The sequence below is a fragment of the Gouania willdenowi genome, chromosome 6, assembly GCF_900634775.1.
Source record: "Gouania willdenowi chromosome 6, fGouWil2.1, whole genome shotgun sequence".
NCBI lineage: Eukaryota > Metazoa > Chordata > Actinopteri > Blenniiformes > Gobiesocidae > Gouania > Gouania willdenowi.
The window spans coordinates 12074540-12102047 of NC_041049.1; the positions used below are offsets into that span (position 1 = coordinate 12074540).

The following is a 27508-nucleotide window of genomic DNA, read 5'->3' on the forward strand; positions in this document are numbered from 1 at the left end:
GAAATATTTTCTAAGCACAAAAATTTGCTTGTGATTATTCCAGAACGTTGAGTTCATAGATGGTAAACTTACTTTGCTGAATTAAAATATTTGCGGAGGAAGTCACAAGTTAACAGCTGATCACATTAAACAAATATTTCTTTTGTCAACACAGAGTCAGCAACACACAGCACAGGCACCATGAGGACATTGAAGGAAGCAACCCATTCAGAGAGATGTCAATTTACTTTGTATTATTTTAAAAAGAAAACTCATTTGGGAGAAACAACAAAGTTATGAAGATATGAAGGTTAATTAAAAAAAAGTGTGTGATAAAGATACATTTTGTGTACTTATGCATTGTTTTTCAATTGCAGAAACCTCACAGAAGCATTTAGGGCATAATAGTTGGATTTGATCTTGTGATTACAACTTTCAATACTTACATAAGTAACCTAAAGACCCTTATAACAAGAACCAGCCTCATAGAAAGTGATATTAAACTTAGATTAGCGACATTTGGTACTAGATAGCGTCACCTTTTGTCACACCCGCTCCCACTTTGTGTGTGATGCACAAAGCACTGTATATCAAACACTTCAAAAAGGATTCATGAACTTCCAACACGTGCAGATCGTCATCCCTTATTGTCACACAACCTCCGCTCAGCTGCTGCCTCTGGGCAAAATGTAATAAAAAACTTTTGTGGCTTTAAATTTCAGGATATGACAATGAAATGCTTGAGTTGTTTTTGGTGAACTTTCAAAGACACATCCGAACCTGTTCGCTAAACAAAGCCACGCACGCATGCATGCATTTAGGCATATGCTGGTAAAACAAATGTTAAAAACACAAATACCGTAATTTCTGGACTATAAGCCGCTACTTTTTTCTCACGCTTTGAACCCTGCGGCTTAAACAATGACGCGGCTACATTGTGGATTTTTCCTGGTTTAATAAGCTTCATGTCACCACAGAATTGAGCTCTGTCACATTAGACCAGGTGGAACAATGAAATTGTTAATATTAAATTGTTCTTGCTCACACTAAATCATTCTGATAATTCATTTTGTCTAGGGATGCACCGAATATTCGGGGGCCAAATATTGCACAAAAAAGCCACATTCGGCCTTCGGTTTAGTGAGTTAAAAGCATGGCCGAATAGTAGCGTGTGACGCAATCAAACAACGTGCAGTGATTTTGAGTCGGAAAAGTGTGCGCGCGTTGCTGCAGGAGCAGCAGAAGCAGCTCTTCCTTTCCGCACACAAACACAGCCAGACTCTCCTTTCCGCTTACCATTCTCAGTCACCGTGTAAAAGTTGGAAGCCGTCCGATTCCACAACCAAGTCCGTTGTTAGCACTGTGAGCCATGAATCTGTAAACATCACCATTGTTTCCTCCTTACACTAAACCGTCTCGCTGCACAGGCTGGTGTAGCATTAGCACGGAGTGCTAACAGCTGATATGTGTGAACAGTGGGTCCGTGGCTCCAAGCAGTGACTCCCAACAGATTCAGCAGCAGAAAAAGTAGTGAAAATTAGGCGTCCAGTAGTGCAGTTTGCATTTACATATATGGCAATAAAGTATAACTAACATATATTCTATATTAAACCCGCAGTGTTGTTTTAGCTGTTAGATAGATGGAGAGGGAGGAGCTCACATTCTAGGAGGCGTGTTAGGTGACGTCACCTGCTAATGTGGGCAAAATCCAACTCGCCCGTTCGGCGCTGACTTTTTACAAAATGTGGAATAACAAAGGAGGGAGGAAACAGAACTTTTTCAACTTTGGCCCTCTGAATGAGGCTAAAAGGATGCAAATCACTGTAGCAAATCCATATTAAAGTGATTTTTCCATCATACCTCCTTTTAATAAACTTTAGGTTTTTTTGGAATGCATGTTGTAGTAAAGGAAAGTTATCAGTTCAAACATGGAAATTTCCATGAAACCTAACTTGAGTACAGCAGCCCGCCTACCTGTCTGTTCTGATTGGCAGAGTTATCTGAAGGCCACCCACATCAGCCAATAGAGTGCGGCCTATGTGTGGATTTTTCTTAGAAAATTGCTACATTTGTGGTCAATCAAACAGGGCGCTTTATAGCCCGGAAATTACGGTAATAATAAAAGCTTGAACGGAGCAGAAGGTGGAGTACGGTATTTGCATTTGATCTGTTTTCCTGATTTGCAGGACAACACCAAACTTCACTATGGATGAGCCGCTTAGCATGCCTGTGTAGAAGCTTTGGGCCAGGGGAGCATCTGGATATTGAGTATACAATGATGCAGACAATACCTCAAGTGCACCAGTTGAATGGGGCCGCTGTCAGACCACTGGGAATCTACAGTCCATTACCTCCTAAAGCTGCCCATTAACTCTCTGTCTCGCTCTCACTCTTCTGTCTGCGTCACCCACACTCAGCCCCATCCGTCCTCACACACACACTGAAGTCTCCTTTTAAAGCTTGTTCTCTAGCTGTCTGCTTCAGACAAAAACCATCAGACTATTATCTTTAAAACGTATTTTTCTGATTTTGCCTTTGTATTCAGCTCTTTAATTTCTATTTAAAGAGCACTTTTCTCTAGATCTTGCAATGTACCCATCACTAGATACATTCCATTCATTTCAGTCCTGATACTATTTTCTGAAGTTATTTGTGAATTTTTTTTCTAATTCAGTGGTTCTCAACCTTTTCAAAATAAAGGTGCCAGAAACCGGGGACCCTTACTGTACCTGGAGGTGGTTGAACACAGACATGAACATTGAAGAACAGTCATGTGGTAAGAATAAAATGGTGGACAAGGTGGTGAAATGGGATTTTACAAACTTTAGAAATTGGTTAAAAGTTTCAAATTAGAGAGGCTAAAAGTGGCCAGAAAAAGTCGTAAGAATGGTTCAAAGTGTAAATTGGCTTACAAGTGGCAAATAATGGCCATGACAAATCGTGAATGGGATAGAACTGGCAAAAAGAAGAATGAAATATGGTGAAAAGAAGTTAAAAGTGACAATAATGGGTCAACATATGCGACATTATGTGGCAAAAGTGCCCAAAGTGCCCAAAAGGTCTTAAAAATTGATGGAGAAGTGGCAGAAATGGGAGTAATGTAGCAAAAATGCAATAAAAGGGGCAAAAATATTGCAAAAAAAAGATATGAAAATAGGTTCAAATGTGGTTAGTTTTGCATAGTTGCAGAAAAAAGATAAAAACAAGCAAAAAAGGGCTTAAATTGTTCAGAAAATATTCTTATTTTCTTAAAGGCATCTGGCGGCCCCAAATGGAGTCAGGACCCCAAGGTTGAGAACCCCTGTTCTAATCTATAACTTCCTGCTCTCATTATCACTGTAACAAATTACTATGGCTTTTGCAAATATAAGCAGCATTCACCCTTATGTTGGTAAAATTGCACCACATGCTCACATGTACGGGAACTACGTTAGTTTACTACATTAAGTTGCACAAAAGCAACCACACGTGCACACTCAGCATAGGAAGAAGTCTTTTCAATCAAATATTGATGCAGAGTGAGCCGACAAAAGCTTGCACAGGAGAGCTGGCAGAAAGAGAGATAACCAACCATATGCATGCACAAAGCCCTTCAGACAACTGCGACCGCACGCATCAGATAAGAGCGGCAAGCTTTTTTTTTTTCACCCCATCTTCGCCTTTTTTTTTTTTTTTTCAATCCAATCTGCTATCTCTTGGCACTCGTCAGCCCTGCTGTTGTTTAAGGCTACAGCATGTCAAAGTCACAGTCAATCAACCACAGTACAATGAAAAGACAATAGAGGAAGACTGCAGCACACAAACAATGAGCTGATCTGTAAATGAATTGTACTTTTTTTTTTTAAGTGAAAGGAAGTTCATTTTTGTGAAAATGTTCATTAAAATGCAATAATCCTCAACTGTTGAAAGTGTAAAATGTAATGTAATTTAAACTTAATTTCAGACCAATGCGGTCTGTATAAAACAGGTACAAACAACTATAAGGGTCAATATATTCACAAAGCGCAAATAGTTAAACGTTTTAAAACGCAAACAAATATTCCCGCCATTGTCCGGATCATTTTTTGAATTAGATAACCTGAGTATAAATTAAAACATAACATTTCTGAACATTATAACTACAACAAATATTATTTATTATGCAGTCATTACACAATAAAAAAAAAATGTTAACTGAGATAATTTTTTTAGTTATTGTAGTTGGTAATGTGCAATTATTTGTAGATAAATGCACAAAGAATAACACCAAAGAAAAATCCCAATAACTTTTCAACGGTTGAGCCCATTGAGCTATGTGAGGCTTCACTTTCACTTTATGTGAGTTCATTGTTAGGAGAAAACGCACGTGCTATTTATAGCCTGAAATATAAAACCACCTTTGTACTGGGATGATTAGCCTTAAGAGGATGTTAACTGGGACATGGTTTGCTGCAACAATCCAACACTAAACCAATTGATCAAATGGGGAAAAAAACAACTTTATAGGGTCTTATCTCTAAAACTATATGCACACACTGTGTGTAAACAGAGTAGCAGAAGAGAGAGAGAGAGTGAAATAAACTCCCATCTGATGACATTTCTAGCATCCTCCAACCCTGTAAATGACTTTAGTCGATTCAATATCACGCCGTCTGGCTTTCTGATCACAATTCAAAATGTGTCCAACAAGCGCTTTTGGCCAATGTAAAGTCAAATTCAAAATCGCAAAGATAGTGAAAAGTAAATGCTGCAAATGGAAAAACGTCCCCAGATGTCTTGGTTGGGGTGATTTGTTGCAGATTACGCAGCTGTTGGCCTTCGCGCCTGACGAACATTAAAACGACAGAAGGGGTTTTCCCGTGCAGTTCAAACGGTGCAGACTGCTGCATGTCATCCAAGTGATCTCGCTGTGCAATGATTACATCATGCAACTGTGGCTTATGAGGGATTGACTTTAATCTGGCGGGGGAGAACTTCCAGCCTTAATGGCGACGTTTTCTGTGGTGAACTGACCAATGACTCAGCACGATATTGGATTCTTTGCCTTAAAATTGGATGAATCAATAAACCTTTGCAATGGGACACATGCAGAGATGACATTTATTTTGTTTGACATAACTGAAGAGGGCTGTGTCGCTGGCATTTAGCTCTGTTGGTCCACTGTAGTTTAGCTTTTATTGTTTTAACAAACGTAGAAAATTATAGTTCCGGTTTGGATTTGTAGATAGTTATAGAAGTAGTTTAAGAACAAGTGATAGTTTGTTGCATAACTGTCGCTAGGTACTGTTTAGAAGAGAATTTAGCTTTCTGCAAACCTAGTCTTGATGTAAAAGTAAGCTTTTATCTTGGGAAGAGTTTTTAATTTAAAGGATAAAAGCTGCTAGAGATAAAAAATAAAAGTCATCAAAGACATAGAGTAGGCCTCAGATCAATAAATCAAAGATTTATTGCCAGAAAAAAGATGTAAAAGGTTTAAATTGCTAATTGAACGTTTGTTTTGATCTACACTGTAAACACTCTTATTGACATTTTCAGAAAACGATCACGCATTGCATTGTGGGGTGTGGAGTCCCATGATGTGGAGTCCCATAGACAGATACACATAAGTGTATTTACATCATTCTTACCGTGATTTCTTGTGTTTTTACGTAGAGTGAAAGTTGTGGCTCAACAACGGTGGATGTTTATTTTGGGGTTTACACAAAAAGATCTAAATCCGACCGAATATTCAATGTATTGCGGAATGAAGCGATATCATGGGGAATACCAGGAACAAACAAGGACTGGGCGATTTTGCTTTAAAAAAAATCTCAGATTTTTTTAAAGCAAAATTTCAGTTTTGATTCGATTTTTTTTTTTTTTTTCAATGCACTAAAAATGACTGCAGACATCAGATATATTGTCAAAAGTGCCACTTTATTGCTGTGATAGTCCTCAAGAGTTAAAATGCATAGAACAATCCCAAAATAATAAGTAAAGGAGGTCATTCAACAATTAAGCAAAAGTGCAACAGCACACATTAGCTTAAATGTTGTGATTAAGAAATCAGATAACTACATATTCTATAACATACAGTATAACATTACAACTGAAAAAATAATAAACTCTTTCCTTAGCATCTGGAACTCAAATACACCTTACGGTGATACTTGGACACGTCATCAGTGATGAACCCCGGGTCATAGGGTGTTTCGGGTCTTTAATCATCAGACACCCTCGCCTGCGCGACCCAGCTGGGGGTGATCAGACCCCAGCCTGTGTCCAAGTGGCGCACCACGGATCCCCCCTACGGATCCGCAGCCACCTGGAGTTTTTTTCTGTGGCCTCAAGGATGTTCTTGGTGGCTTTTCTCAACTGCTGTCCTCTAATGCCTAGGAGTTTGTAGCGAGTGACCTGCAAAACCCCTGCATCCGATTGGTTCACAGCGGACATAAAACCAATTCAAAGGGTAAACAAATGTAAACAAAGAGGGGGCTGGTTCACTCGAATTTGCAAAATAAAAATCGTTTTTATCTACAAATTCGATTAAATCGATTTTTTTTCCCAGCCCTAGAACAAACAAACAAAAATGGTGTCAAGTGAATCACTGTCCTCCTTGACTGGCAATGAAACAAGAAATCACGGTAAGAATGACTGAAAAACACTTCACATCACACAATGCAATAGTTTCAGCGAGATTCATTTTGACTTCTTTTTTAATCGTATGTTAAGTTGACGTTTCGTTGATTCAAACAAGGTTTTTCAGGAAAATGTTTATCTCTTGACATGTTTCGACTGTCAACTGCCAGTCTTCCTCAGACGAGTTCTGCTGATCGCCTTTGATGGTTCCTTTGAAGTTTCACTTGACTTCCATGTAATAGTTCCAGTTGACATTCAAAACATGTCAGGAGTGAAAAAATTCCTGAAAAACCTCTTAATAAACAAAATCTCAACTTAACATCCCACAATGCAACGTGCAAAACCTCTCCGGCATCAACAAACAGTGTTTACAGCGAAGATGAATACAAACATTTCAATCAACAATTTCAATCTTTTTAGAGCAAATTATCATCTACCGCTGAACGGATAAGCAACCGAAGATGGATCTTCGATTTATTACATTACAAAGTCTATGGAAGTAGCATTTGGAGGCCTATTTCAGCATTTCATTTGAACTAAATTCTCCACATAAGCAAAAAAAACGACTGAATGGCAAACACTACCACACATACATCCACTTTGTAAAGCAACCACACATAGTCCTTACACATTCTGCTCTAGTTACAGCTCAGCAGATGACACTCAGCAACTAATTATAGACCAGAAAGAAGAAAAAAATTTTTTGTCTATCTTCCTTCCTTCTTCTCCTCCTCCTCCTCCTCTTGTTTTTTCCCACCAGGCCATAGTAAACATAATGGATGGAGAGCTAGAGAAACAACTAGAGAGTGAGAGAGAGAAGAGCAGAATGGCCCCGGCAAGACAACAATAACAACTGTGCAACACACACAGGCACACGTACGCACAAGCAGACAATGTGCAATATAAGTAGGGGTGTAAAAAAAAAATAGATTTCACGATATATCGCAATATTTTGGGTGTCGATTTTAAATGGCACTTTATTGTTTTCTCATACTTTTCAGGTGCGTGTGTTCAGTGATATAGAGCACATATGAAAATAAAATGCCTGTGCATAAATTTTGCATATGATCTGTTCAGATCAATGTTCAAACTGACAAAATAGGATACATTTTTTACTTATTTTTGTGCCTTATCAGTACCTCAGGGTACTTTATCCTTTATGTCCTCAATTACAGTGGTTACAATGCTTTCAATGTGTTGGCATGGTTACTTGTTGCACTTTATTTTATGATGGTAGTGTGTGACACTGCATTTTCTTTTTTTTTCAGTGAAAATGTGCAAAAACAGAAATATAAAATAATAAATAGGATGTTTTGAAGCAAATAGTTTTGACTCAATTGGTCCTCTGAATGATCAATATCTTCTGATGAACATATACAGCAACTTGCTTTTTCATCTCTACGTTTCATTTTGATATTAACTGGGTAGAATACCGCAATATATTGTGATATCGTGTTAATATCGTATTGTGACACGTATCGTATTTCAACATACTTGCCAATACTCACCCCTAAATACAGTATAAGCTCAGGTATTTTCTTCTATTCTCATCTTCAATCTGTTTTTACACAACAACTACCCCATCTGTGATATATTGCGATATCGCAATATTTTACCATTGTACCATTGTAACAACTGTCAGTGAGAACATTAAGGATAAATCACCCTGAGTTACTGATAATGCACAAAAATGAGAAAATAATTTATCCCAGTGTATCAGTTTAAGCACTGATCTGAACAAATTATGTGAAAATAAAATGCCTGTGCATACATAAATAGTGCAGGCATTAGACACTGCCAAATATCAAAAAAAAAAACATTAAAAAAAGCGATTTTAAAAAATAAAAAAATCGATTTAAAATCGGCACCCAAAAAAAACGCGTAATCAATTTTTTTTCACACCCCTATCTGTGATACACATACTATATCACACCAAAAATGATTAAGTGTAGAAGTTTTTTCATATCTAGTCACTAAACCCTTCAAATGTCTTTGTAAACAGAAGATGCTGCAGTGTTAAAGAAGAGACTAACATCAGATAACAATGTAGTCAAGACTTTAGATTGAAAAGCAGCCAATCACAAACAGCTAAGGCCTAAAGTCTCCTTCACATGCACATTTAATATGAAAGGGGGGGGGGTAACTTTAATGAACACCATTCATCCCACTTTACTAAGGAGTGATCTCTTATCATTGGAATGTGGGGAATCTGGGAGGGATACAATGAAAACCAGGGAACTGCCCCCTCCTCAAACACAGACACAAAGACAGAAACCGAAGGCCACTCACACAACTACACTCACACACATGTACACACGCATTGTATGGACCGGCCACACATATCAGAGAGCAGTCTGTGCAGGGTCAGAACACAGACAAAAGCAAAAGCAGACTAAACACAAATATAGAGAAAAAAAGGACACAAACAGACACACACACACACATAGAGATGTAAAGCAAGCCGCCTGGATGGGAAGCCAGGCTCGCTTTACGCTGATGCAGGCAGCTAGTGTTCTAGAGAGAGATCTATTTTAGACCGAGGTCACACTCGGCCAGTCACCTACACCTTTTTTTTTTTTTTCCAGAGAGACACATGGGTCGATTAAACAAGCACTCAGTGCTGCAGTCACTGTTGTATATGCTCTTTCAGGTCTGTGATTATCACACGTGTGCTGGATGAATGAATGACCCAATCCTGCAGGGTCCAAGCTGGGCTTTAATCCCATTCTAATGACTGATGTGTGCATATGTAATAATGAACGGATTCAGACTTTGTTTTTGTAAATAAGCCTCTTTATAAACTTAAACTTTCAGGAAATCTTTTTTTAATGAAAACAAAGTGTTCTGTTTTTATGAGATCGTCAGTTATTTATCTTGTTCCTCCATAGCCACAGGTCAACTTTGATCCGATTAGTGAACACAACATGGATCTGTAGTGATGAGAATAATAGCAGTAAATTCAAATTAAGGTCAAACATTTCTAAACTAAGGAAGAATACTGCTTTGTATACATGTGTGAGTTTCTGTGTCAGCATTTTCTATTTTTATATATATATATATATATATATATATATATATATATATATATATATATATATATTTATAAATGGCTTAACAGGGTACTTTGGTTTGTAATTTCATTTTAGAAATGGGTTTCATGAGCACGAATGACCAATCACTGAAGCACAAACAGTACATATAAAAGATTTTTAAAAATCCAGAATTCATACTTAATGCATTTTTTAAATGTGGTTAAAAAAAACACAATTGAGGCCAAAAAAAAGTAAAGATAATTCGCATTCTTAAATTTTCATATTCATTTATGGGAGCATGTTCCAGATCTAGATAAAAAAAGTCAGACTACACAGTTGTAGCAAGTGAGTGGGTAATGTGTGCATCAAGAATTGAAGATTTAGTTATATTTCTAAATTTTCAACATAATTCTGAACATGAGCTTAAAAACTTTTTTTGTCTTATTTTGCCCCCAAGAAGCTATAGTTATTATTCCATTTCAACTCACTGTACAGAAGACACAAATCAAATCTAGATTTCTTATTCATGATCAAAACAATGTGACAAATCATCTGGCTCTGATCTGGAGCCATTAGCCAATCAACATGCTGCATTTAGGAAGTGATTACTCCGACAATGTCCGCGTTGTGTAGCAGCTGCTTACTGAAAATGAAAGAAAACACCAAAGAATGCAAACAAAAACCTCTTTTCCGCCTGATTAGGGAAAGACTAATACTCAGACTGAGTCAGAGAGGTAAATAACAGCGTGAGCAGGGTTGAATTAAGGTTACCGTCTTAGGTACAAATCTACCTACGGGTATTAATAAAATGACCTGAACCTGAACCTGAGATATACATGAAAAAACATGAGAAATCATTTAGCAGGTCATGTAAATACAGATGGGACTTAATAGAAGGCCACATTTTTTTTAATGCTCAGTTATTGATGAATGTAAAGAGGTATAAATCCATACATTGCGAGAACAATAACGTAATCCCTAACTCTGGGCTATGATGGCAACAAAAATGTCAAATTAGAACCTTGTGCTACTGCTAACACTGGATATTACGAGTTAGGAGTGTCCCGATCCGATATTGATATCGGTCCGATATCAGCCAGAAAACAAATATTGGGTTTTTATCGAACTTCATCTAAAATCTCTGATATATAATATATTGGTTTTTTGGATTTAGTTTTTCAATATCGTCTATTTTATTTTTTTTATTTCTTTTATTCAATCATAGAATATTCTTATTCTAAAAAGTTAATTATATGTAATCCATTGGTTCATAATAAATTGGTCTGTTTTTTTAATAATCAAGCCTTTTCCAACAAAAAGTATGTATGATTTGTGCTGTTACCGTATCGCATTGATATCGGCCAATACTAAAGGCAGCAATATCGGTATCGTATCGGAAATGAAAAAGTTGTATTGGGACATCCCTATTACGAGTGAACTTCTATGCAATATATATATATATTTTTTATTTATTTTTTCCACCAATAACGATATTATCACGATACAGCGATTCTTCAATAATCGATATATATATATCGCGGGAAATTTAATTCACGATACATTACGATGTCTGTGTCACTGAAGAAATTCAGAATTTATTGACTGCACTGAATCCATTTCACAGGAATTACAAAACATTGTCAGTCAATTTCACATGAATGTCAGCCAAGTCAAACAAAGTGCATACTGCACAGTGGCTCTTCTTAACCCACACTGACCACAACTAGTCACATGTCCTTGTGTTGTGTTTACGTCTTTAAGGGAAGACTGATACAAAATAATGATTCACCAAAATATCGGTAATGATGTTAATGATTAACTTTAAATCATTAAAAATAAAATGAATGCAGAAAATGCTCATTTCAGTGCTAGTATTATCAACTTTTCTGTAAACATGGACGGACACATATCAGTGCTGCTTAACAAGCTGAATGAACTTGTTTAATGAAAACTGGAAAATGTCACTACACATGAAAAATAAACATTTCAGTCAGTGCATTGTAATATTAGCAACTGGGTGGTCTATGAAAACCTGGGCACACACTTTGACTTATATTTACCACCTTGTGTAAAGTTCAACTTAAAACTACACTGCAGAGCACATACATTTCAGTGCTAATATTAATATATTCGGCCCCTGGGCCTTGAGTTTGACGCAAGTGATCTAGTGGAAAGTAAACAAACACATCAGCATTACTTCCCTGCAGTCAAACGTATACAAGTAAATCACTCAAATTTAAAGCAGCTAAGTTCATGGAAGGGTTATTTTTTATTTTTTTTGTAAACACAATGGTGTGACAGTCAGCCACCATATCATTGTCACAATATTCCAAGTCAATTTTCAAAACAAACAGTGGGAGTGTGAGACAGCATACAAACCCAGATCATAACCGAGCCATATAGATGACATAAGGACGCTTTTATAGCTTCCCAGTCAGATTTATGTGTGTGACAAACTGCTTCCTTTCTATGGGTTAAAGGTCCACACTACATGTAGTCTTTTAGTATTTTTTGTGGAGGTCACACACACCAATATCTCAATCTGACCTGAAGCTTGGGCTACTTGACACTGATATTGACACTAATGAACCTCTCAGGACAGGATAGCCTGACCTCAGTGTTCAGCACGAGGGGAAATGTGTACGCACTACGCACACACATTGAGCGGAAAGTTAATGTGTGCCGACGGTGACTGTAAAAGGTTTACATATGAGGAAGTGCCAGCTTCTCTATCTCTCTTCCTTTTGCTGCTCACAGCTTGCCACCGACATATGACAGAGACACAGAGGCACAGTGTGAACCTCCACCGATGCGGTACAAAGGAAGACGACGCATAGCAGCGACAATGAGCAGCTAAATGTAACAAAGCAAAGATTTCCTGCGTGTCCTCGGCTTATCCCCTGCCATCTGCAGATTGTTTCACATCAGAGCTGAACACGCACTGACCCCAGCCCTCCACTGTTTCCACTGTTATTGCTTACAAATCCAGCTGGCTGGGCTGGGGGGCTTTCTTTTTTGCATATCTGAGCACAGTCATGTCGCAGTTTTCCCGTTTTACCGCTTGTCAGAGTTTTACAGTGTGTTAAATTTTACGCTATGACAGGTTACAACAGAGGGTGATAATCATCATCATATATAACCATTATTCCTTTAGTTTACAAGGTACAAAACAGCCTGGTTTGTCCTCCTAACTACCATATTGGTCAGTAAAAATACATTAGCAAACTTTACACTCATGTTAGGGTGAGAGATGGGGCTGTTTTACGAGGGGCGTTATGATGGTTTTTAGCAGCTAGTCTGTAGAACTCTAAACTTTCACACAATGACTATAAAAGAGTGTGTTTGACACTAATCCAAGCAATAAAAGAGTAATTGTTTTTATATTCTGAAATCTAAGACTAGCGACTAAGCTAGTAGCAACCAGTGTTGTCACTTTTGATAGTAACTAGTACTGTAACACAATATATTACTAAAGAAATAACGCCGTTACCGTTACAATACGGTGCGCTTGTCCGTTACTATGCTAGCTGCAGTGTACTTCCCGTTTACAGTGGCGCTACATATTTTTGTGGGATGCCGTGCCAAACACGGTAAAACAGTCGAAGAAGAAGCCTTGTCAACGTGTTTCTGTTTACATCACGTGAGCCAATCATGGCGAGTCAATGCGAGAGCAGGACCAGCTTCTCAGAGTGGAAATATTATTTTTGTCTCCAAAAGATGCATCAGTGAAGCTAAGCTAATGCTAGGACTGGATTTTAACGGACTGTCACTGATATCCAGGGAAAGGTCAGCCAAACTATTGCACGGTATGGTGTAAATATGCAGCCTGTCGCTGCTGCTGAGTCACTGCTAACAGCAGCTCGCTAGACTGATATGTTTAGCATTGTGTAGCTGAGAAAAATGCTATGAATTTGTTTTTCCACATTTATTTTCATAAGCATTTTCAACAGCAGAATGTGCACCTGGAATATGCACAGCTTACTTTACATTACTGTGCTAAGGCTGAAAAATTACTGTTTTAATTTTGGAGCAGCTGTTTTGTGCTTTATATGCACAACCATTATGGTTGTTTTATAGCAGCCATCAATCAACAGTGGATTATTATATTATTACAGCACTAATATGAAGCTGTATGGACACAAATGACACAAAATAAATAATACATTCTTTAATTCTAAGTAACTCAAAAGTTACTTTTTCCAGTAACGCATTACTTTTTGGTGTAAGTAATCAAAATAGTAACTGAGTTACTTTGTTAATGAAGTAATTAGTAATGGTAACTAGTTACTTTTTTTCGGTAAGTAGCACAACACTGCTAGCAACGCTGTCAAAGAGCTTGTACAGTTTAGCCCAGGACAATTAAAAATATATTCAGTAAAGATAAACAAAAAAAATGATGTACGTTACTTTCCAATGTGTTGCAAAAATGTATATATCTTACACACAATTTTCATATCTGAAATGTCTGTATGTTTTAGCACATTTTTAACTTTGAAAATAAAAAAAAAACATCTGCAATCAATAAATGAACACCTGTGTTCAGCCAGGTTTGCAGATATTAGATTTCAGTAGTTTTGTAAAGAAGTAAATCTTAAGCTTGAAACACTGGTTTGGCTTTTCTTGGCCAAACAACCCAAACCCATCTAGGCTTAAACTCTATTAGAACATGTAGTGTGGCATGAGGAACCGTGATGCTAGCAGCAGATCCTGCAAGTATCCATGCTCCTAGAATTCTTTCTAGAAATGCATTCATGGCTTGATATATTGGAAATTCAGTGGTCAAATCAACATATGTGTCAAGTCGTGTTGTTTAAAAGCGCAACTTAAAGAAAAAACTGCCATTAAGGAACATTGTTCCTCAAAGTGAATGTAGAAATACTGAACAGATATCTAATGTAATGGCTGGCTAGTAGCTGTGCTTTCTCTTTAAAGACTTATTTTTTAAGTAAATCGAAATTGTTACACTTCAGCCTTGATAATTAGTGTTTAATATTAATTATGTTTAAGGGGAATCATTCCCATTGTGATTTTTTTATTATATGAATTTTTAGATTTTAAAATGTTGAACACACTTTAATTTGTAAACGACATTAAACCTAATCATATTATCATATAAATTAAAGACTACATACACTTGCTTGTTAGGGAAAGATCTAGAAGGTCATCTTTGAGCAAAGTAATTTGCTGAAATATTAAGTAAAACAGAGAATATGGTCTTTGATAAAACTGCCTTTGGGACATAATACTTTTTAATGCCTGATAAAATGTCTTGGCAAACATCTCAATATCCTCTTCCTGCCTTGGGCTCACTCTCATACTTCCCTCCCTAACTCCGTTATGATCTGATTTTACCAACACATGGAGTTATTCCAGGTTTCCTGGACAAAAAATGGGGTCACGGCCCACAGCGATAGTTTTACAAAGTTATTTTGCAGTGTTCAAGCTTTTTTAATGACACCACACCAAGAAATTACTTTATTTATGACATCACAAATGTAAATGGGAAAATATTAGGGACAGACAATTATTAAAATGACATCTTCTTGTAAAAACCTAGCAAATTTCTGTCTTTCAAAAGAGCTAGAAAATACAAATTGAACAGTTAAGTCAATTTGATAACAAATTCTCCCCGTTTACCCTTAGATCCTTCACAGCCAGCGCCACTTTGTGCTAAGCTAATCAAAACATGCTGCAGCTTTGGAGTACCTTTGCAATCTCAGATGAAAACAGTAAGTGTGTTCGTCTAACAACACATGCTTACAGGGAGGGACACTTCATTCTTGCCTTCAGACTTTTCTAAATGGAAATCGGTAACTCAGCCTCTGTACGGCAAACACTTACTAAACGTAGCTTAAACTAAGCTAAACATGTCATTGCTTGTATTGCATTTACTGGCAACAAGACAAAGATTCCAATAGCTTTATACTTCCATATCCCTTAAGTGAAAAGTTGCTGTAAAAATGAAAACTTTTGGAAAGAATATGAAACGGCTGCTGCACAGACTGTCAAAACTGCAGTAAAAGACGTAGCCTATCATGTTTTCATTTCCAAAAATGTCACTGATTGAAGTTCTTGTCTTTACAGTGAAACGGCTGCATCTCACATATACCGTAAAGTCTTGTGTTTAGGAAGCTCTATAATTTCACTTTGACAGGACATCAATGAGAACATTCTTTATATGGACTATGAACACAGTACTGTAATAGAAATCTGTAATTGTGTAATTTTCTAGCTATAGATTATGAATAGCTTCACTTGTTCTGTAGTTATGGAAAACATCTTGCAAAAGAATTTCTTGAATTTGTAAAAAAAAAAAAAAAAAACACAGGTCAAAATTTCTGTATTTTTGCAATTTATTGGCCTATAGAAGTTCAAAATGATCATTTATTGGATAGAGGAGAATGTATCGATGTCAGTAAACCAAAGGGGTACAGATCTTAGGGTCACATCCTCTCACTCTCTCCTTCTTTCATGCAGTTTCTCACCCTGATCCGTCATGCTCCCAATTATTCATTTCAGTTGTCTCCCTAACTCTCTTCCCTCCCTCCACCCAATAGTTCCCATTTCTCAATCGACTTCCAAAACGCCTAGCGTTCGCCAAATCCTGATTTCACAGCCTCCTCTAAAATGCTACGTCACTGCTTGGTGAAACTTTAATTCATTTGAAACCACCCAGGTTTCTACCCCCTCAGCAATTCCAAAAGGTGAATGCTGAATGCTCCACAGGCTCCCAGTGATATCTTCTAAAACAAGAAATTGAACTATGACCTTTACCCCTCCTCCCTTCATCCTCAGTCTGTGCCCCCTTGAGGGACTCATTTCGTTCATCCCCCTCCCTACTACTTCTTTCCTTAAGTTTTGTTCACTCATAAATGTTACTATCAAATTCACTTGAAGCCAACAACCCATGAATATCTTGTATTTTTTAATAGTAAGAGTCAACTATACATCAAAACCTCACAATTCCATGTTTAGTATCTCTTATACTTGCAAACAATCAAGCAACTTCATAATTTTCTTGAAAAAGCTCTTCTCTTGAAGTTGACCCCACTGAAAGACTTTTCTGCTAAGTCTCATTCACGCACCAAGAATGCAGAAGGGCAGCGTCTGAGCTTGTAATTTGACACCAGTCTTAACGCTGGGACATGTGCTGCATCAGATGACTCAAAAAAATTTACTTAAGCTTTCGTTCTAATGTGCAAATATGGTCCAAAGTGATTGCTTACACTGGCTTGAAATAGCTTTTTAACAGTAACTGTGCAGCTTCCTTGTTACAACACAGCAGTTATAGCCGTCAAGTTACACTGATGACAAGAATTGTTTTCATTCCAGAAATACTACATCAGCCGCCTTATTCCCATCAATCATCCACTATTCAGTGTGATGAGGCACCCTAAGATAGGCTACTGTGTAACCTTCCCTGACTGATCCGAGGGCCACATTATCAACATTCATGTCAGCATTAGTAGCATTATTACAAAGAATAAATTGTTTCTGTATGTTTTTGTTGTCATTTTGTACATTTTGTTTCTGATTTTGTGCATGTTTGTTGTTATTGTGTTTTGGGAGGTATTTATTGTCGTTTTTGTATATTTTTCTGTCATTTATGTATTTTTGTTGACATTTTGTAAATTTTTCTCTCATGTTTGTTGTTATTTAGTTTTTTGAGTCGTTTTGCGTTTTCTGATTATATTGTGTATTTGTGTGCTGCTATTTAATTTTTTTATCTTAACATGTATTTTTGAAATTATTTTGTGTATTTATGCTATCGTTTTGCAAATTTTCCTGTCATATTGTGTGTCTTGGAGTCATTTTTGCATTGCTCTTTAGTGGCACAAATTTAGACTGAGGCCCCCGGGCCACCTTTATGTCCGACGTCTGCTCTCTACACTATATAACCATTAATCCCTCAGTAAAGCTCAAGTAAGCAGTCTGATTTATCTCCTGCCTTCTTTCTTTCTCCCCCAAACCCGTCCGGTGGTTCCCTCTAAAAACAGACGTTAACCATCATGCACCTGGAATTTAAGAACATAAACAACCGTCAAATTTCACAACTACAGTTCATCTTTGCATTTTCAACTGATTTGTGGTAGAAACACACCTGGATCCTAAAGGAAGACTTGGTCCCACAGATCTCCAGTTGCCATGCCCACCCAGTGAGTGAATGGGATGTTTGGAGAAGTGTGTCTGTGAACACGCCTGTCTATATGTAAGGTAACACTATTCTGCCACGTCAGCAGTTTCTCAGTCATCTATGACATAGACAGGGAATGAGCGTAGAAAAAGCTTGTTGCAGCATGCCTATAGCCCTGTCCTCGCAGCGCTTCAATTCCCTTATGTAACAGATGAACAGCATTAATATGGAATGGAGATTTACAGCCCAGTAATCAAGGGTTAATCATAACCTTTAGCATTTAATTCTTTCTTTCTAATTTTAAAGAACCAGAGAAAAAATGAGGCATGTGTGACAGTCAGAGCACTCAACAGTGGCTAGACATTTGTTTCCAGATAAACAAACGAGCGTTTCCTAGACACAGGGAATCAGGCGAAGCTGATTTTAGCTCCTGTGATTCAGGAAGACCCGACGAGCATCTTGTGATGGGGATGAGAGGAAAAACAACCACATTGTCCCAGAGGGAATGAAAACCTAGGCTGATAAATAAAAACATGCATAGATTTGCTGATAAAAAAACACAATCATACATCTGATTTTTACTAGCTTAATTACATACAAGAAAAAAGAGACCTTAAAATCTCTATTGCTATTTCAGTCATCATTTACTTTGAATATTTCAATGTAAAACAACAGTCTTTTTCTGCAGCGGTAACAACAACTTCATTGTGTCCATGTTTTCTTCTTCCCCTAAAGTCTAACTGCTTAAAAAATCATATGACCAGCTGAGTGTTGTTTTACATCCCTCACTTTGCCTCCTTATAACAAGAGCTGAAAGACTCGTATCTCTTTTTCGTCTTATGGTCAACCTGTTGTCGCCTATCCCAACACATACACACGGATCCTCAAACAAAGAATAAAAGAACGACAGCAGCTTTTTAGACACCTTTAGACAGAAATGCACAAGTTCACCCATCCAACACTGAATAAAGTGTTAAACAAGCAGATGCCAGATGAGAACTACATTGATACCACTTGGCTTGAACGTTCCAGTCACTGGAATACAACCTCTACAAACCCATTAAATTACTCACTGGGATGATTCTATGCAGAAACTAACAAGAAGGAAACCAAACCAATCTGTTTGTAGACCTCAAATCTGTGGCATCCTGTTCCCCTAAGAATGCCATCCACTTTTGCAAACTGTGATGATGGTACTCTGTAGCACCGCAGCATCCGTTCACAAGCACCAGTTAGCACCAGACACTCAGTGCACCCACAGTGGAAACCATGAGTATGAGGAATAGTGGCATTAAAGCCGCAGTGTAAGATAGACTTGTACTGTGCTTTCTTTGACTTTGAAGTTAAGAGATGCAGATCAGGAAGTAGATGCTGCCAGTCAATGCTATGCAACTTACCGTAGTTGCCCAAAGGAAATATTATTGCAGTCTTTGAATGTCCCTGAATGAAAAAGTTCAAGTTGCGCTGTCTAAAAGCAGTTTCTAATCCATTTCGTCATTAACACAATAGCATATCAACGGTTGCTTAACATCAAAATCTGCCAAAAATCTCTCCCAAAATGCAACAAAATACAAAAAGTGCAATTAACTTAACATTAAAAAAAATTCAACTCAAACCTAGAGAAATATTTTTCTATTTGGATTTTTTTTTTTTTTAATTTAACATTATCTGAATGATGACACTTGACACTAAATTATATTTTAATACCATAGCCAACTGTGGATCAATAAGGCTTTATGGAAAAAAAGCTCATTTTTATTTAGATGAAACCAATCTTGGTCTAAAGCATAGACAATGATATTTATATAAAAGCGTTGGTGGGAATTAAAAGGTGTATAATGTATAAACCACAACAGCATATCAGTGGATTTAAAAAACAAAGGTGAAAGAAAAACATGCAGGAATGAAGAGTCAGAAACAATGGAGTCCTTCAGTGACCAAAGAAGTGGGCAGATGAAGACCAATGATAAAACAGATATGAACTTACCTGGAGCTCACACCATGCCACCTCCACTGTAGTTTCTGTATCCAGTCCTTTGTACACAGTCTTAAAAGATCCCCTTCCAATCTCTATGTCAAATTTCAAGAAGCGTCCATCCGGGGAAGTCCCCACGGCTTTAGTTTCGGCCTCCTCGATATCCTCCTGCACTCGTTTCTCAGCCTCCCTTTGCTCGGCCCGTGCTTTGGCCAGACCTTTCTCTTCTTCCGTCGGACTGATTGTGCTTCCCTCGTCCACATTTTTTCCACCTTTTAAAACCTGTTGGGTTCCCTCAAGTCCTCTAGGACGCAACTCGACATTAGGCTGGCTGCCTTCACTTTTACTGGTAACATCCAATACTGTCGGGCTGGGCTCTTTCACTGCCCCGTCTGCACTGTGTACAACACAGCTACTTGTAGGAATGGCAGCAATACTCACACCTAAATCTTTCTCAGTGTTTTGCACAAGCCTTCCCGGAACTGCACCGCCAAAGCCCGTTTGGAGAGTCCCCGTTAGATAGGAACCTCTTCGCTCATCCTCTCCGTCGGAATCATACTCGTTGGGGCGGGGCCCCGAGAACGGAGCCGAGAAGAAGGTTGGAACAGCTTTAAAGTCTGGAGGTGAGGTGAGTATCACAGCTGCTCCCAAAGCTGTAGCATTCGAGTCGCAAATGACGCTACGTCGGAAGAAGCGGTGCTCAGCTGTTTTGGAGTCTCGATCCATTGTGTGACGTCGCCGTTGGATCTCAGGCTGTCCGCCGAGCTTCTCCACGACATGCGAGTCTGAACTAGCTGAGCCGTTCACATTCTTGTGGGGGGTCTGTGGTGATGGACAGGGGGATGAAGTAGAAGCAGGGGGGAGCGGAGCAATCAATTTCACTGCTTTGCTGCTGCTATTGCTTTCAGACATTCTTCAAAAATGGGCAAACCACCAAAAATTAACTTTTTTCTGCACAAAAGTATTATATAATGCTAAATACTACACGTGTTGACAACTGCAACCAATAAACCTATTTTAAAACAAGTTTAAACCCCACCCAGCAAATTCCCGTTTAGCAGCTTTTTCTTTTTGCAGCAGTGACTTTCAAAGACTGCTTCTTTTTTTGGATATCAGCTTCAAAAAGACAGCTTACAGTTCCTCCAAGGCCTTCTGGTAGTGGGCTCAGGAAAGCCCCTGGTGAGTGAAAGGGGCTCAAAAAATGGGGAGGGGAGGGTTGAAGTGGGGTGCAAGCACTGCAACGAGGTGAACACCGTCAAATCAACACCCAAATCCATCCTGCTTCCAGCTTCCACAACGGAACAAGAACAACATGGAAGGAATGGCTGGTGTCCAGACTTCTTTATGCTTCATTTGGAGGTTGCCCCCACCTCCTGCCTCCTTTGAACGGTCCTTGTCCCAGCTAGTAGGGCCAGACTAGGTAGGCCCAGCCTGGCCTGGCTTGGCCAAGCTTGGTCTGCTTGGGCCTTTTTCACTAGAAGAGTGGAAAAAAAAAAAAGACAGAAATCTGTGAGATGACACAATGTTTACGTATCACTCTACACATTCAGTCTTTCTTCTTACATAACCACCTCCGTCAGTAGCTCTTAAACATACATGACTCCCTGCCAGAGGCTGGTGGATCTCACAAGCTGTCAAAAAGAATAACATTGTACGGATTTTGGCTGGTGATCATCTCTATGACAGACTAGAGCAAAGAGAGAGAGAGAAATACCAACAGATGAGTACAGCCACGGTTATGGTTGCACTGTGCAAATCTGTCTTTTTCATTCAAGTGAGTTCAGTCACATATTTGGGTACTCTTCTCATTAGCTTTTTGCTTAGGGAAAGAAGTTGAATGAGATCAGTGGATATCAACAAATGGTATATTTACTACTGTCATTTGTGGTTATATATGGAGTGCTAAAAGATTTCAATAAATATTGAAAGCACAATTATCAGCAGTAACCCCCATGAGTAGGGATGTAACGATTCACTCAAATCCCGATACGATTCGATTCACGATACTGGGTTCACGATACAATTCTCTCATGATTTATTTTACAAAATGGGACTGTAGACAAATTTTTTTTTTGGGAAAAAAACTAGAAAATGCGGTACTATTTTCCTTTTATTTTTCAAAAAGAATTCCTTGATAAACTATTCAAAACAATGCAATTTAACTAAAAATAAATCTTGAATGAAATAAATAAAGGAATAATACAAATGAAAATGAAGCCTATTAATTTAAATTCTGGTTCTATAATAAACAATGCAAAACTGCATAATAGTTCTTTTTCTTTTTAAAAGTGCAACTGAAAATGTATTTTGGGCCTTAACAATTGGACTTTAAAAAAAAAAAAAAAAACCGTGATTGCATTGTATTTACGTCATATTTGTTTGGACCAGCAGAGGGCGCTGGTAACACAGTGGTCGGTTGGCATACAGATATCTTGCAGTGAAGAAGAGAAGCTATGCTAGCAGACAGAGCTAATAGAAAAACGTGACTTTTACAGATATTCAAGTAATATTACAGATATTCTTTCGGTGCTAAAGGGATAAGGAATCATTTATTAACATATATAAGAGTAGAAGGCGGCCAGAAAGAAAGTATTAGCAGACTCCGCCCGCCGCCTACACTTGTGGTTAAAAAAAGTACTGCGATTCAATTTTCAGAAAATCGATATCACCCGTGATACCTATGAATCGATTTTTAACTGCCTCACGATTAATCGTTACATCCCTACCCATGAGCACTCAGTTTAATCAGTAAACATGAATTACAGTTAAGCCTGAGCTCATTAACAAAACTGTGGACTCCATGTTTGCCCTTTTGTAGTTAAAGCTCCTTTCATTTGATAAAATCATAGCGTATGCCTCATAGATCACTGAATAGATCACCATTTACATCAAAAAGAAAGAAAAAAGGTTGAAATTGCTGCTTGAAAGTTTGTTTTCATCTCCACCCTAAACACTACATTGCCGTGCAATGCATTCTGGGATGTGGAGTCCCATTGTGTTTTTACGTACTGCCTATGACTGAGGGAGATTTTTGGTCATGTTGTTGTTGATGTCATGTGTTTGTTGCTAATTTTTTATGTTTTCACTGCTGAATGTAATGTTCTTATTGATTTTTAAGCTGTTGAATGCTTTCTCTTGCACTTTTTGATCATGTAAAGCACATTGAGTGGCCTTATGTATGAATGCACGCCATACAAATACATTTTCCTTGCGTCACTTTTATTCTTAATGTGATTTCTTGTTTTTCTATGCACTCATCTCCGCAACTCTACAAGTGATGTATCCAAGTTGGTTAGGGTGGTTCACAAAAACAATTTCCACCATATTTTGCCAGATCGCTTTTTGCCTTGTTCACAATGACATTGAAAGCATCTGATACCAAAAATGGAGTCAGTCGCTGCACATTTAGGGGTGGCTCACATTTTCCACAATGTTGATGTTTTTTCTATTTTCAGGAATAATGTTTGAACTGTTGTAATGTTTTTACTCATTTAGTATAAATACAGGGAGAAACTATTAACGACTAGGGATGTCCCGATACAACTTTTTCACTTCCGTTCTATACCGATTTTTCAGCCTTGAGTATTGGCCGATACCGATTTCAATCTGATACCAGCACGATCCATACATACTTGTATTACTTATTTTGTAGTGTGGAATGTTAGAAAAAGCTTGATCCAGTGATGTTACTCAAACAGAGAACAATAGTCACCAACAGTAGGTATGAGAAAAACTGACCTATTTAATATTAACCAGTTGGTTAGTCCGATAAAATCTGATATTCACTTTCTGGCTGATATCGGACCGATATTCGATATCAATATTGGATCGGGACACCCCCATTAATGACCATACTTATCTTGATATTGTTAAAGTTTCTGATATTTGTGAAAGTCACTCATTGTTTGGTTGAGCAATAAAAATTGTAAAAAAGTGTGCCCCCCCCTTTACATATGTTGTATTGGCCCAATATTTGGAACATTTGTTTAAATTATCAATAGGAACAAGGCAAGATGTGATTTGGCAAAAAAAATGTCCCCCATTATATTGTGAACCACCCTAGAGTGGGCGTGACAGGGCGACTAATTGCTCCACGTTCCATATTTCCCTCCACGTTGCCCCATCCTGGCTGAGCTCGAGGTAAGGCTACACTACAGCAACTCAGCAGCTCAACATGAGGCTTCAGAGAAACCTAAGGCATAACTGAGGACAGTGCACAATACGTTACTCTGCATATCAAATTACAGAAAGCATCAGCAGTACACTGGCTGAATGTGCCTTGCAAAACATCACACCCATGACTGTGAACCTTTACTAAGACACTGCAGCTGCTTTGTACTGTGGAAAAAAGGGCTGATGATGACATAGTGAAATTTGATTTTATATCCATCATTTATTTAGATTTACTTCGACATAGGAAGCTTGGATTTGAATTCTAATGCTTTATTTCCATCACACTAAAAACTGTTGTATGCCTATGTATTGTTGTTTTTGGATATTTTGTCTGCCATTTGTGTATTTTTGTCATCATTTTGTAAAATTTTCTCTCATTTAGTGTAGTTTTGTTGTTGTTTTCTGAGTCTTTTTGTGTGTTTTTGCTGTCATATTGTACTTTCCTGTGCATTTCTGTTGTCTTCTTATTATTTGGTAGTCATTTCTGTGGATTTAGTAGTTGTTTTTGTATATTTTTCTGTCAAATGTGCATTTTTTTTGTCATTTCAAATAATTTTTCTCCCACGTTTTGTGTGTTTGTTGATATTTTTTGGTTTTCTGAGTCATGTTGGGTGTTTTTGTTGTCATATTGTGCTGTTGGAGTCATTTTTTTGGCATATTTATGATGTAGTTTTGTGTATTTCTCTGTTGTTTTGTGTATTTCTGTTGTCTTAACGTGTGTTTTTAGTCATTTTCTGTATTTTTGCTGTTTTGCATATTTTCATGTCATAATGTGTGTTTTTGAAGTTTTTGCGTTTGCCTGAGGGGCCACACAAAATTAAACTTGGGGCACATGTGGCCCCCGAGCCACTAGTTGCCCATGACTGGTGCACAGTGACATACATGACTCAATTGTTTCCAACTGAACATCTCTAATGAACGGCTGTACTCATAATGTTTGTAAACAACCTGAGGCATGAACGCGCAGGTTTTTATGGATACATCCAACTGTTTAATCTGATATGACAGCAACATGAGCTATCATTGGCTGATGGCGGTGACAAATTAATATGTGGTTTGGTCGTACACTGTCAAATGTAACAATAACTATCTGAAGAGAGCTTGAAACTGCAATGGAACGTGTTGACTTGTGAATTTTATGTAAAAGCCAAGGTTAAAAAAAAAATAGCAATTAATTATTTGAGGGGATAATTATATATATACGTATATATATATATATATATATATATAAAAAAAAAATTGTGCAAAAGTGAACATATTTCATTTTAGTGTTTGAAGGATTTTATTTGTGTTTAAAGAACATATTTGACATTGTTTTGTGCAAAAAAATAAACAACTTTTTGGTTGACAAATTTTTTTTTGAATAATCCTGATTTCAATAATGACTAAAATATTTGTGATTATTATTTTTTCTTTAATCGCGCAGCCCTACTATTGGGTATACAAGATGGTACAATAAAATAAATAAAAACATTTAGAGTCACACATTTAGGGTGTTAAAAGTGATGATATGGCATAAATCTCAGCATGAAATTTATAAGCACACTAAGAGCCTGAATGGCTGTCAATGTTCATGCATCACCAGCTGCAGCCAAAAAAAAAGGTGAATCATAACGATCAACTGTTAAATTTATGAGCAACAAGAACCTGATAAAAAAAATACTGCAAGCCTCCACTAGAATGATTTAAGATTAGTGTTGCTCATAATGATGTGCATGTTTAACTGCACGCACTGCGTTCTGCAAACTTTACAGATGTGAAGAACAGCAGATGAAATGGATTAGGGCTGCACGATTATGGCCAAAATGATAATCACAATTTTTTTTTTTTTTCCAATATTGAAATCATGATTATAATCACAATTATTCATCATATTGGGGAAAAATCTGTGTTTTTATTGCACTACTTTTAAACAAACAATACATGTACAGTTTACAGTGCAAAATGAAGCTTTAAAATTGAAAAAGAATTTAAAAAATAATAGAAAGTGTCTATTTGTACGGTTGCAGTGCAGACAACCCGAGGTGCTATTGGTACGGTCACCGAAGTACACGTACGTAGCGTTTTAGGGTTAGGTTTAGGGTACGGTTTAGTCTTAGTCACGTGACCTAAACTGGCCAATGACTGACCTATCATGTGACCTAAACTGGCCAATGAGGGGCGCTGCGTACGGACAGAATGTCGGAATATGGATACGGTAACCGCTCAGATAGCCGCTGCCAAAATAAATATAATTAAAAACAATTACCCCAAGAATTGAAAATGTACCAAAAGCTAACTTAATAAACACACTAATACAAAGTGCAGAGCCCGTGTTTTAAATGTAAATATTGCCGACGATCAGGCTAATTTAATCGTGGAAGCCAAAATCGCGATCACGATTAAAATCTAACTACCTGTGCAGCCCTAATATGGAAGTGAACAAAATGAGATGATGAAATAAAATAACAGGATTAAATATTACCTCTCACATTGGTTGCGTTGAAAATGGAGGTGGAAATGAGAAGAAAAAAAAAAAAAGTTGTAGAAGAAGCTTTAAACTCCTGAGCAGAGGGTCTGCTCCGACACGCAGCCTGATGTCAGGACACAGCGTCACATTAAAGCCACAGTTGGTGTCCAATAATAATAATAATAATAATAATAATAATAATAATAACAGAAAAAGAAAGAAAAATACAAAAGAAAATGTTGCAGTTATGGTTTCCTTGGTTGCGCTAGTGAAGCTCCGGAGCAGCAGAGCGGTGCGTGCAGCGAACCGGCATGAGGACACTTCCCTCCGGATAGAGATGCCAAGTTTGCTCGGTGGTGTCCGCGGAGACTCTGGTGCTACTTTCAACCTGCGCGTGGATGGCTCTGCAACCCACTGACGTACAGCTGCTGTATCACACTCCGCATAAACAACTAGTCCGCCCCGGTGGGCTTTTTAGTATCGTAGTTAAAGCAGGTCTGGACCATCCAGCGGTGGTCCCGCTCTGCTCCGGGCTCTGAGCTGATAATGACTGCTTCAGCTCACACTGAGCTCAGCGCTCTCACAGCTGCTCCACACAAAGCTATGGAGTTCACCTCAGTCACAAAACTAACCCGGGTTATCCTCCAAAATAAAAGCACACAAAATCTTCTCTTTTTTTTTTTTTTGGGTTCCTGTGTGAGACTGAGATGGTGTGAAACTTCAGCAGCTCCCCTGCTGTGAGAGGATCGGGTGATTGTTTTGGACCAGGACGGAATCTGCATCTGTTTGAGGGGATTAGACATCCACAGCTGTGCGTTTCAATAACAGCCAAGGCCTGAGTGCAAAGAAATGAGCTCTAAAGCATGTTCTTTACAAGCTACAGGAACTATAATAAACCTCCTACACATGAATTAAATAACAGTATTATTGTAGAGCTCACTGTGTAAAATCCTCCTTAAAATGTAGAAATTGAGGTATTTAACTTTTGCAAATATTACATAACAGGAAAGGAAGTAATTATACAATAATAACTTAATAGATATCATTATCATCATTATGAGGGATAGATTGGTGGTTAACAACAATACATACACCCTGTTATTTTCTGGCACAATTTGGATGATAATTTCTAAGATAGTTAGTCTGGATTCTTTAAACAGTAAAATAAC

The 27508-nt window shown here is 37.8% G+C and overlaps 1 protein-coding gene across 10 annotated transcripts in view; it reads right to left on the minus strand.

Annotated features, from left to right (window-relative positions):
- The window catches only part of wnk1b (WNK lysine deficient protein kinase 1b), a 99294-nt gene extending 72386 nt beyond the window's left edge, over positions 1 to 26908 (minus strand). For all 10 annotated transcript variants that reach the window (XM_028448366.1, XM_028448365.1, XM_028448364.1 and 7 more), the window contains exons 1-2: positions 26355 to 26908; positions 19730 to 21191 (exon numbers count right to left, since the gene is read on the minus strand). In XM_028448366.1, coding sequence (XP_028304167.1) covers positions 19730 to 20629 — 900 coding nt within the window. In that variant the 5' untranslated portion in view covers positions 20630 to 21191; positions 26355 to 26908. The remainder of the gene's footprint in view (positions 1 to 19729; positions 21192 to 26354) is intronic.
- Positions 26909 to 27508: the final 600 nt, after the last annotated feature.